This window comes from Arachis ipaensis, chromosome B01 (assembly GCF_000816755.2).
Source record: "Arachis ipaensis cultivar K30076 chromosome B01, Araip1.1, whole genome shotgun sequence".
NCBI classification, from domain to species: Eukaryota; Viridiplantae; Streptophyta; class Magnoliopsida; order Fabales; family Fabaceae; genus Arachis; species Arachis ipaensis.
Genome location: NC_029785.2, coordinates 119,108,147 through 119,119,511, shown reverse-complemented (window position 1 = coordinate 119,119,511; position 11,365 = coordinate 119,108,147). Strand labels below are relative to the sequence as shown.

Sequence of the window (11,365 nt, the reverse complement as noted above, 5' to 3'; positions counted from 1 at the left end):
TACCGGAACAAAAATATATTATTTTACAAAACTTAATTATTAATCATAATTTCCAAAATTATTACAAAAAATTATAAAATAACTCTAATAATAATAATTAATTATAATTCCTCAAAATTGTTACAAAAAATTCTAAACATATATTTTTTATTAATCAATCATATTAATCTAATTCAAATATTATCATTGATTAAAATGTTCACTAACTAAATTTAAATATATATATTTTTAACTATTATTTAAACATATATTCCTAAATTTTTAACAATAATAATAATTTTGTAATATATATATTTCTAAATTCAATTTCTAACAATAATAATAATTTTATAACATATATTATTTAAACATATATTTCTAAATTTCTAACAATAATAATAATTCTAAAATAGAAAAAATTTAAAAAATAAACTTACATAATCAGAATGACTAATATAACTTATAATATGAAGTTCAGGACGATCAACATTTTTACATTTTTGTTTTTTTGGCATTGTAATTTTTTTTTTTTATAAAAGTAGAAGAAGAAGGAGTTGTTAAGCCTTCTGGGTGGGTTCAAGGAGAAAGTGACTTCGGAAGGAGAGAGTGGGTGCAGGAAGAGGCATGTTGGTATAAGAGATGCACACAAATCGGATAGTCTGATTTATATCCCTTAAATTGGACCGTCCGATTATCTTAACTAAACTCGCTCTGTCCAATTTGTTCTTTTCTAACACTACATTCAGGTAAAATACGTATGCACTCCATAATGTCGTCTTACTCTATTTTTCTCTCTATATTAAAATTAAAAAAATGATCAATCAATAACTTAATAACGCTACAGCTTTTTCCATTTTTTTCCTGAAATTTTTTTATATAAATAAATTAAATTAAATATTTTATTTACTAATATAAATTTTAAAAGTATTTATTAATTTATGTAATATTATTTATCCCAAAATAATTATGAACGTATCTCATTTACACAGTAAAAATGATATGTAGAGTTTTAGATGATGAACATATCTCGTAGTTTTGGCTTATGTACTTTTTGAGTATAAAATTAAATTGTATTAGATAGGTAGTGTAATTGTTTCAAGATATTAGTATTAGTTATCATATTAAGATATTAGTAATTGCTAAAAAATTAAATTAATTTTAAAATTAAACTAAAAAATCATTTAAAACGTAATTTTTTTTTATAGAATAAAACTCTACATTCAAACAAAATATTTAACTAAGTCTAACCAAGTTGTTATAACAACTTTTTAAATCACGCGCCTCCTTCTCCTCCTCTTCCTCCACGCACGCAGGTTCTGCTTCCTTCCTCCTCCTCCTATGATCTGTTTCAATGTTGGTATGATGAGAGTGATTTTTGTTGAGTTTGCGTCAACTTGGTTGGACTTGGTTGCCAAAAACACTTAGATGTGTAACTAGACCATTTTTTTTTATAATGATACACATATCTTGTTTACAGTGTAAACAAGATAATTATATATGAACGTTTAATAATTATCTTGTTTACAAACAAAATAAAACCAAATAAAAATGTGTCTTATCTCGTTTACATTATTTACCGTGTAAATAAAATACGTTCATAATTATTTTGTTTATATTGTAAACGAGATAAATAAATTCCGTAAATTAGTAAATACTTTATAAAATACATATATTGGTAAATAAAATATTTAATTTATTTATATAAAAAAATTTTCTTTTTTCCTTATGCTATTTTTTGATGTAAGACTTATTTTCCAAATTTCTTTTTTTTTTTATGAATCTCCTACTTAATAAATAGGTTGAACACGAAGGCAATAACTACCATCTACCAAGCTTTTGTCTTTTTGCTTTGTAGACGCAAAAGTGACGCAAAAGCTTAGCCTGGAATAGATGTGTTTTTTTGGAAGAACTCAAAAAGATGTTAGAACTTAGAACTACAAATAAAGTGCAACACTGATATATGGTCAAAGATAAAGTTGAGTAGGAGAATCACATTGAGTGCAACGTTAATTAGGTACTCTTGATCACACACGTATAATCCAACTATGAAGAAGTAGGAGTAAAATTATTAATTGGATTTAACTAACACACATGAAGACGAAACCAGAATATAGGAGTGCTCTTACTCTATTAGTGGAAGACGAATGCAGATTCCACTAGGGGGCGGTGATGGGAAAAGAACGAAATTTTGTCTTATTTGATCTTGTTCTCTCTTACAATAATTTATAACTCGTTCTATCTTTATTTATATAGATAGTAAAAAATTAAATCTTGATTCATTTTTGTGAATATCCATTTTATTTTAATTTGTCTCTATAATTATTAAAATTTAATAAATAAAATAAAATTTTAAAATTTATATAATAATTATTATATATATAATATAATTTAAAATAAAAATTTAAATATAATAGTTTAAAAAAGATATAGACGAAATGAATACCCACGAATTCGGACGGTATACCACCCTTAGATTCCCATACATCTCTTTCCTCAGCATTTTGTGCTGTTAGTGTATTTCTTTTTGTGTTGAATATTTTATGGATCGCTGAACAGTAGTGACTAATTTCTTCGTTATCTAAACTTACAGTCAACGAATATCTTTTGAACATTTCACGTTTATATCAAAATTAATTTAATTTAATTACTTTTCGATTTTAATTAAGTCTTCCTTTCAACACCTAACTTATAGACGTTCAATTAATATTATCCTTTACACCCATCAATAATCATTAAATTGCAACTTGCTCACCACTTGCATTTTTCAATTCCCATTCAATTATTCCGCATGACAATTGTAAAATAGTATAAAAAGGCATTTCATTCAAACAGTTTTCATTTTTTTTTTATAAAAATTAAGACGTATTCTAACTTCTAATTTTATATTTTAAGTTGGAAATTGACTGGTCGAAAAACTTTGAATACTTTTATAATTTCAGATTCAGTGCTCATTAAATAAGAGGCTCGGACTCCTAAACTTGAAAATAAAAAAAATATAATAAAGGGGGTAAATTTTCTTTTTAAACATAAAAAACAATACAATCTTTCGTTAATGATAATAAACCACATCTATTCTCATTTCCATTGTTGGTTATTAATCCAAAGCCTTTCTTTTTCTTCCTCCATAGCAATTCCCACCATTTTTTTTGCTACACTTTTTATCTGGGATACTGTACTTTCAAACTTTCATTATTTTTCTTGTTGAATTTGGTACTGGATTTGGGTTCAGCTTCGTTTTTCTCTTGTCATGGCTCTCAATTTGCCTTCCCCAGCTGAAGTCAAGTCTATTTTCTTCACCGATTCCTTCAAGTCTAACATCCTCACTGCAAAGTTTCCAGGTTCTCTTAGTTTATTCCTCTAAAGTTCTCAACTTTATAGAAGAAGAGGAAGAAATTCGATGTGTTTGAATTTGTCTTGGTTCGGTTTGGTTTGATTTTTGTTTTCCCTCAAATTATGCTCACTTTCCATTTTAATTTTTCCTTTTTGTTTGAGACTATCCTGTTAGGTACCCTCCATTTTTTTTATGCTATTGCTACTGTTGTTGTGTTATTACATAGTATGATTTTTTGTTTGTTGAATGTTGAACCCTTTTTTTTTTAATTAATATTGAACCATTGGCTTTAGTTTTTGTTTTGATGGTCATTGCATAGTACATGGTGATTGGGTGGTTGACTTTTCCATTACCATTTTGATGTTTCAGGTCATTTTGCTCTGAAAAGAAAAAACTGTGGAGCTGCAGCAGGAAGAAGAGTTTCCTGCTCAGTGCAGGTACCACCGCCACCAGCATGGCCAGGAAGGGCGGTCCCGGAACAGAACCGCAAGACTTGGGAGGGGCCGAAACCCATCTCAATCGTCGGAAGTACTGGTTCAATCGGAACTCAGGTATAGGTGGAAATGGAATATCACTCTAGCATAGAATCATAGCATTACAAACTGTGTCATAGCCATCTATTGGAATGAGATGTAATCTAAGATCAGATGCTTTCTGGACTTGTGATATATTGTGTGTTTGCAAGAATTTTTCGGAAGTAGTTTGTGTTTTTAGTGCTACAATTCAAAAGAATTTGTGTTTACTACTTGTATATGTAGTTTGACTTGGCTTTGTTTCTTGTTCTTTGATTTGATGTGATTCATCTTTGCTCTTATGTTTTTGTAGACACTCGATATCGTTGCTGAGAATCCAGATAAGTTCAAAGTTGTGGCACTTGCTGCAGGTTCGAACGTAACGCTTCTTGCAGATCAGGTAAATACTCTCTCTCAAGCATGTACTGGAATTTTGGATTCATTTGTCTTGCTACCAATCAAATCAAATCTTAAACTAAATATTTTCAATGGAGTTCCCTGTGATTCACTCCCTTGAGTTTTCCTTTTAATTTGAGTAGATAATTCATGAAGACTAAAATTTTGAAAAGTTAAATTCGTTAATATAAGGCTTTGTCAGTGTCTCTAATAATTGTGATATACCAACTGGAGGAAAAAAGACTAATCTCTTTGAATATTTATGTCTCGCAGGTTAAGAGATTTAAGCCTCAACTCGTTGCTGTAAGAAATGAATCCCTAATTGCTGAACTTAAAGAAGCTTTGGCTTCCGTTGAAGAAAAGCCTGAGATCATCCCTGGAGAGCAGGGAGTTATTGAGGTTGAACTCTCGTTTCTTCATATGATATAATGTGGCTTAGAGAGCCAATATTGTTTTTTCATAAGCTTTTACATTTTCAGGTTGCTCGTCACCCGGATGCTGTTAGTGTAGTCACAGGAATAGTAGGATGTGCAGGACTAAAGGTAACCATTTTTTATTTCCTTCCCTGTTTTTGATCATTTTGCCTAAGCAATCAGTTTCCAACATTACAACATCATTATTGATTTTTCATAAGAAAATTGACCCCATTAACGCATTGAGGTTACTGAATATTGTTGTATGCGTAATAACATAGCTTGTTTACTGGAAACAACAGTTAGAAAAAAGAGACACAACAGAAGTATAAGAAACTGTTGATATCATTAAAGTTAGCATTCCTTTTTATATTAACAAAGTCCATACTAAGATGCTGAAGTAGAGATGGTATTTGTTATAGCTTATCGGATAACAGATATTAGAAAGCTGAAGTTCCTCTCATTATTTTATTATTAGCCAACAGTTGCTGCAATTGAAGCAGGGAAAGACATAGCATTGGCCAACAAAGAGACATTGATTGCTGGAGGTCCTTTTGTTCTTCCTCTTGCTAAAAAGCATAATATAAAAATACTTCCAGCCGATTCAGAACATTCTGCCATTTTTCAGGTATAAAAAAGCACATAATCTATAAAAATTTGCGTCTACAACAAGATCAATGACAAAAGAGCAATTTTGTATCATCCTAATCCACTTCTTGCTGCGAAAACTGAAAAGCATTTTCTTTGCTTCAGTGCATCCAGGGGTTGACAGAAGGTTCACTTAGGAGAATTATTTTAACTGCATCTGGAGGTGCTTTCAGGTGTGTAGAATAAACCTAACATGTCTCAACTTTTCCGTTTTTCATTTCACAAGAGTCACAGTTTAACTGTTTCTCTAGATAATCAAACGTTCCGTTTTTAAGTGTGTCTTCTTGGTGATCATAGGGATTGGCCTGTTGAAAAACTGAAAGATGTTAAAGTTGCTGATGCATTAAAACATCCCAACTGGAATATGGGGAAAAAGATCACCGTGGACTCGGCTACCCTTTTCAATAAGGTTTTATTCCTTTTGTCAACATATCGTGTTAAAATATTCTTCTTACATATCTGTTTATTATGTAATCTAGATTTCCTTGTCATAAAAGGTAATTTTTTTTCATAACAGGGTCTAGAAGTAATTGAAGCACATTACTTGTTTGGAGCTGACTATGATAATATCGAAATTGTCATTCATCCACAATCTATCATACATTCAATGATAGAAACACAGGTTTGACCCTAATACTATGCTGGTTTTCTTCATCTTTGTAATATCTTTTCAGATATATGGAGTTGATAATGAATAGTTTGTTAAAATATATATCAAGAAAGGAATAGAAGAAATGATAGATTATTTTAAATTTCAGGATTCATCAGTTTTGGCACAGTTGGGGTGGCCTGATATGCGTTTACCGATCCTCTATACTATGTCATGGCCCGAGAGAATTTACTGCTCTGAAATAACTTGGCCTCGCCTTGATCTTTGCAAGTAATACCATCTTCCCCTGCATCTTACATATTTCAAATTCTTCAAATCATCTATAGTCTACCCACACTGAAGAAAATAGACCAATCCACTTGAAATAAGAGTTGTAAATTTTGAGACCGTTCTTGTTACGAATGATCAGATGATGAACAATGATCCTATAACTTCCACTACACCATATGCCATCCATTTCTATCATGAAATTTCATAATGTAAAATGAAGTATTTAATTAAATGGGATTGGGCACAGAAAATTGTTCTTGTATTTTTTGTTTGACTGAGCCATATTTGAAATGTGTGATGATTCAGGCTTGGTTCTTTAACATTTAAAGCTCCCGACAATGTTAAATATCCATCCATGAATCTTGCCTATGCTGCTGGTCGTGCTGGAGGAACAATGACAGGAGTTCTTAGTGCAGCAAACGAGAAAGCTGTAGAAATGTTTATTGATGAAAAGTAAGAATTTCACATATTTTCCGCACAAGCATTGCTTTATTTCCTTGCCAATAATGCAGCTCAGAGTATTTTCATTATATTAATTCTTTTACAAAGAATTCGCGGCTACAGATATATCCAAGTCCCATAGGTGTGGTAAGCAATGTAAATTGAAATTCTCTTCTCAACCCCCATTTTTTCCCCTCTACTTGCAGGATCAGCTATTTGGATATTTTCAAGGTTGTGGAGCTAACATGTGAGAAGCATCAAGAGGAATTGGTAACATCGCCTTCGCTCGAGGAAATCGTTCACTATGACCTTTGGGCTCGAAAATATGCTGCTAGCTTGCAAAGCTCTTCCAGCTTCACTCCTATTCCTGCATGAACAGCACTAATTTGATTTAATAAATTGGGGCAATTGAAGAATTGTATACAATGTAGAATGATGCATTCCTTGGATATTGGCAAGTTTAAGGCTCTGAATTTTGATTATTCCAATGCTTTAGATTTTTGCACATTTTTAATAAGAAACTCATTTTTCTGTCTGATCATCACAACTGAATGTCTCAACCTTGAATTATGTTTTCCTTGACAAAACTGGGCTTAAATATAATCTAATCTTATATAGTGTTTAACACAAGTAAATGTAATACCAAAAGAAAAAAAAAAAAAACACAGAGTAAATGTGGCCTCAAATGAAAGTGAGGTTTCATTGAAGATGGAGTATACAATTCCTCTCAACAAAATAGACCAAATTAAAAGGTTGAGCATCTTCTTGGGTGGCAAATGACAAAGGTTTTCAATGGAGTGGTCTTGAATTTGAGCTTGAGGGAATGCTCAAGCGTTTATTTGTTAAAGTCTAACGGTTCTTAGGTCTTTCTAGGCTAGGTTATGGAAGTCAAGATAACTAGTTAGTTCATGTAAAATTAACTGGGATTAGGTTAGAGATTTTCAATGGATTGAAAAAACAAAGTTGAAAAGTGAAATTTAAGTAAAATGTCAATAGTTGCTTACCTTTTGTCTTGGTGTAAACTATGCTGTCACTTCTTCTATCCCATTGTACGTTATGCCAAACTGTACCATTAGTTTTTGTTACGGCCTGGCCTAAACAGTCTGCGGGCCGACCCGACCCATAGACCATCCGACCCCGAGCGGTCGGGTGCGAACAGCCCAACCACCGACCCGGACACGCGTCCTTGATAGCTCTTCACTACAGCTGTATGAGGAAGCTTCGAGGAAGGTGGGTCTGTCCTTGCGGGACCCACTTCTGACACGGTATATATAGGGAGGGTCCTACCCCTCCCCTGAAGGTACGTCACATACCATTTTCTCACTTTCCGCCTGCACACTTGACTGACTAGAGCGTCGGAGTGTTTTGCAGGTGACACCCTGGTGCACGAAATTGGAAATCACAGTTCTTCACAAATTCGCAAAACTAACCAGCAAGTGCACTGGGTCGTCCAAGTAATACCTTACGTGAGTAAGGGTCGATCCCACGGAGATTGTTGGCTTGAAGCAATCTATGGTTATCTTGTAACTCTTAGTCAGGAAGACAATAAAATAATTCACTTATCAAATTTGATTGCAAGGAATAAAAGGGCAGAACACAAATTATACTTGTATGCAATGATGGAGAATATGTTGGAGTTTTGGAGATGCTTTGTCTTCTGAAATTCTGCTTTCCTCTGTTTCTGATTCACGCACGCATGTCCTCCTATGGCAAGCTATGTGTTGGTGGATCACCGTTGTCAATGGCTACCATCCATCCTTCCAGTGAAAAGGGTCTAGGTGTGCTGTCACCGCACGGCCAATCATCTGAAGGTTCTCAATCGTACCGGAATAGGATTTACTATCCTTTTGCGACTGTCACTACGCCCAGCACTCGCGAGTTTGAAGCTCGTCACAGTCATTCAATCCCTAAATCCTACTCGGAATACCACAGACAAGGTTTAGACTTTCCGGATTCTCTTGAATGCTGCCATCAGTCTAGCTTATACCACGAAGATTCCGATTAAGAGATCTAAGAGATATTCATTCATTCTACAGTGGAACGTAAGTGGTTGTCAGGCACGTGTTCATGGAGGAATGATGATGATTGTCACGTTCATCATATTCATATTGAAGTGCGAATGGATATCTTAGATAGGAACACGCATGTTTGAATGGAAAACAGAAATACTTGCATTAGTTCATCGAGACACAGCAGAGCTCCTCACCCCCAACAATGGAGTTTAGAGACTCATGCCGTCAAAAGGTACAAAGTTTTGATCTAAAATATCATGAGATACAAAATAAATCTCTAAAAATTGTTTAAATACTAAACTAGTAACCTAGGTTTACAGAAAATGAGTAAACTATGATAGATGATGCAGAAATCCACTTCTGGGGCCCACTTGGTGTGTGCTGGGGCTGAGACTTAAGCTTCTCACGTGCATGGGCTGTTTTGGGCGTTCAACGCCAGGTTGTAACCTGTTTCTGGCGTTGAACTCCAACTTGTAACTTGTTTCTGGCGCAGGACGCCAGACTGCAACATGGAACTGGCGTTGAACGCCAGTTTACGTCGTCTATCCTTGAGCAAAGTATGGACTATTATATATTGCTGGAAAGCCATGGATGTCTACTTTTCAACGCAATTGGAAGCGCACCATTTGAACTTCTGTAGCTCTAGAAATTCCATTCCGAGTACAGAGAGGTCAGAATCCAACAGCATCAGCAGTCCTTTTTCAGCCTGAATCAGATTTTTGCTCAGCTCCCGTCCTTTTTGTTACCCTTGCCTTTTGGTTTTAAGGGCATTGGCTATTTCTGCTTGCTTTTTCTCTCTTTTTTTTTTTTCTGCAAGCTTTTGTATTCACTGCTTTTTCTTGCTTCAAGAATCATTTTTATGATTTTTCAGATTACCAATAACATGTCTCATGTTCATCATTCATTGATGCTTTGGTGATTGGTCGCTCAATTGAGATATACTCAGTTATTCCCATCCTTACTTCAGCGTCCTTGCAGAGCATAGAAATCAAGCTTGGATAATCCAACCTGGCATCTTTGGGATTTTTGTTTGCAATTTTGTAAAATTCAGTTGAAATCAGTTGATGAACTTCCACTTCTTTTCCCATCATGATGCAATGGATCATCACTGCTCTTCTAATAGTGACTTCAGAATGGTTGCTAGTGGGCAGTAGAGAATGCCTAATGAAGTCCAGCCATCCTCTGGCGACTGGTTTGAGATCTTCTCTTTTGAGTTGATTTGGGACACCCTTCGTGCTGATGGTCCACCTGGCTCCAGGGATACATATATCCTCTAGAATTTTATCCAGGCCCTTGTCTGTTCTCATCATTCTCCTATTGAAGGAGTCTGGATCATCTTTCAGCTGAGGTAGCTTTAAGATCTCCCTGATCTTGTCAGGGTGGGTATGAACAATCTTTCCTCTGACCAAGGTCCGATAGTCATAGATAGCAGATCCAGATAGTCTTTGACTGTCTGTTTGCCACATATTAGCATAGAACTCCTGGACCATATTTCTTCCCACTTTCGTTTTAGGATTAGCTAGGATCTCCCAGTTCCTGATTCGAATTTGCTCCTGGATCTCCGGATATTCGTCTTCTTTCAGATCGAATCTAACTTCCGGAATCACTGATCTTAGATCCATTATTTTGTAATAATGGTCTGAATGTTCTTTAGTTAAGAACTTCCCTTGATTCCAAAGTGGTTTTGGAACGCTTTCTTTCTTGCCTCTTGGAGTGGATTGTTTTCCTTTAGGAGCCATGATATTAGTGATCACGGATAAGCACACCAAACTTAGAGGTTTGCTTGTCCTCAAGCAAAAAGAAAAGAAAGGAGAGGGAGAGAAGGAGAGCTAGGTGCAATGGTGGATGGGAGAGGAGGGAGGCCGAACCCATATTTAAAGGGAGAGGGGGTGGGTTTTCGAAAATAGGGAGGAAGATAAGATAGAAGATATGATTTTTAAGAAAAATTTAAGTATGATAAGAAAAGATATAATTTAAAATTGAAGAGATATGAAAGATATTTGAAAAAGATAGATTTGGCTTTTTGAAAAAGATTGTATGGAGATTTGAAAAAGATATTGATTAGTTGAAAAGATTTTTGAATGAAAAAAGATAGATTTGTTTTGAAAATTTTGAAAAAGAGTTGAATTGGATAAAAAAGGATTTGTGCTTATGGGTTAAGATACATTTGATATTTTTAAAATAGGGTTTTTAGAAATTAGGGATTTTAGAAATCAGGGTTCTTAACATGTTTATGCAAGAAATCATGAATTGAAACATGAAAATTAAAATTAGAATGAAAAATATGAAGTAAAAACAAATTCACCTCCTCCCCACCATCCTGGCGTTTGAATGCCCAAACGCTGCATGTTTTGGGCGTTCAACGCCCAAATGCTGCCTCTCCTGGGCGTTCAACGCCCAGCTGTTGCTTCTTTCTGGCGTTGAACGCCAGGAACTCCTTTGTCACTGGGCGTTTTTTTGAACGCCCAGGACGCTGTAAATCTGGCGTTAAATGCCCAGAAGGAGCTTCTTTCTGGCGTTCAACGCCCAGTGGATGCTTCTTTTGGGCGTTGAACGCCCAAAACAGACTCTTACTGGCGTTTTCTTGCCAGTGAGCTCTTTTTCTCTATTTTGTGTGCAGAATCCTTCTGTAACCCTGTGAACTTATACAATTGACTCTTTACCTTAGTATGAGTGAACTTTATATAAACAAATAAAATCAAGAATAGGGAAAAATGCTTAGAGGAAGTGATGCCCCATGGCTGGGTTGCCTC

At 34.6% G+C, this 11,365-nt stretch overlaps 1 protein-coding gene across 1 annotated transcript; it reads left to right on the top strand.

Annotated features, from left to right (window-relative positions):
* On the top strand, positions 2,947-7,143 carry LOC107634999 (1-deoxy-D-xylulose 5-phosphate reductoisomerase, chloroplastic). Its single transcript, XM_016338361.2, has 12 exons — positions 2,947-3,317; positions 3,680-3,861; positions 4,136-4,222; positions 4,492-4,617; positions 4,698-4,760; positions 5,110-5,259; positions 5,385-5,452; positions 5,577-5,688; positions 5,797-5,901; positions 6,038-6,159; positions 6,466-6,612; positions 6,807-7,143. The coding sequence occupies exons 1-12, from the start codon at positions 3,227-3,229 to the stop codon at positions 6,973-6,975; spliced, it is 1,422 nt and encodes a 473-aa protein (XP_016193847.1). The 5' UTR covers positions 2,947-3,226; the 3' UTR covers positions 6,976-7,143.

What these genes read in the sequence shown, in the direction of transcription:
- LOC107634999 (XM_016338361.2), top strand. Translation starts at nt 3,227, where the DNA reads ATGGCTCTCAATTTGCCTTCCCCAGCTGAAGTCAAGTCTATTTTCTTC. An exon ending in CTGGTTCAATCGGAACTCAG is followed by an intron (nt 3,862 to 4,135) that starts GTATAGGTGGAA and finishes ATGTTTTTGTAG; the next exon opens with ACACTCGATATCGTTGCTGA. An exon ending in GAAATGTTTATTGATGAAAA is followed by an intron (nt 6,613 to 6,806) that starts GTAAGAATTTCA and finishes CTCTACTTGCAG; the next exon opens with GATCAGCTATTTGGATATTT.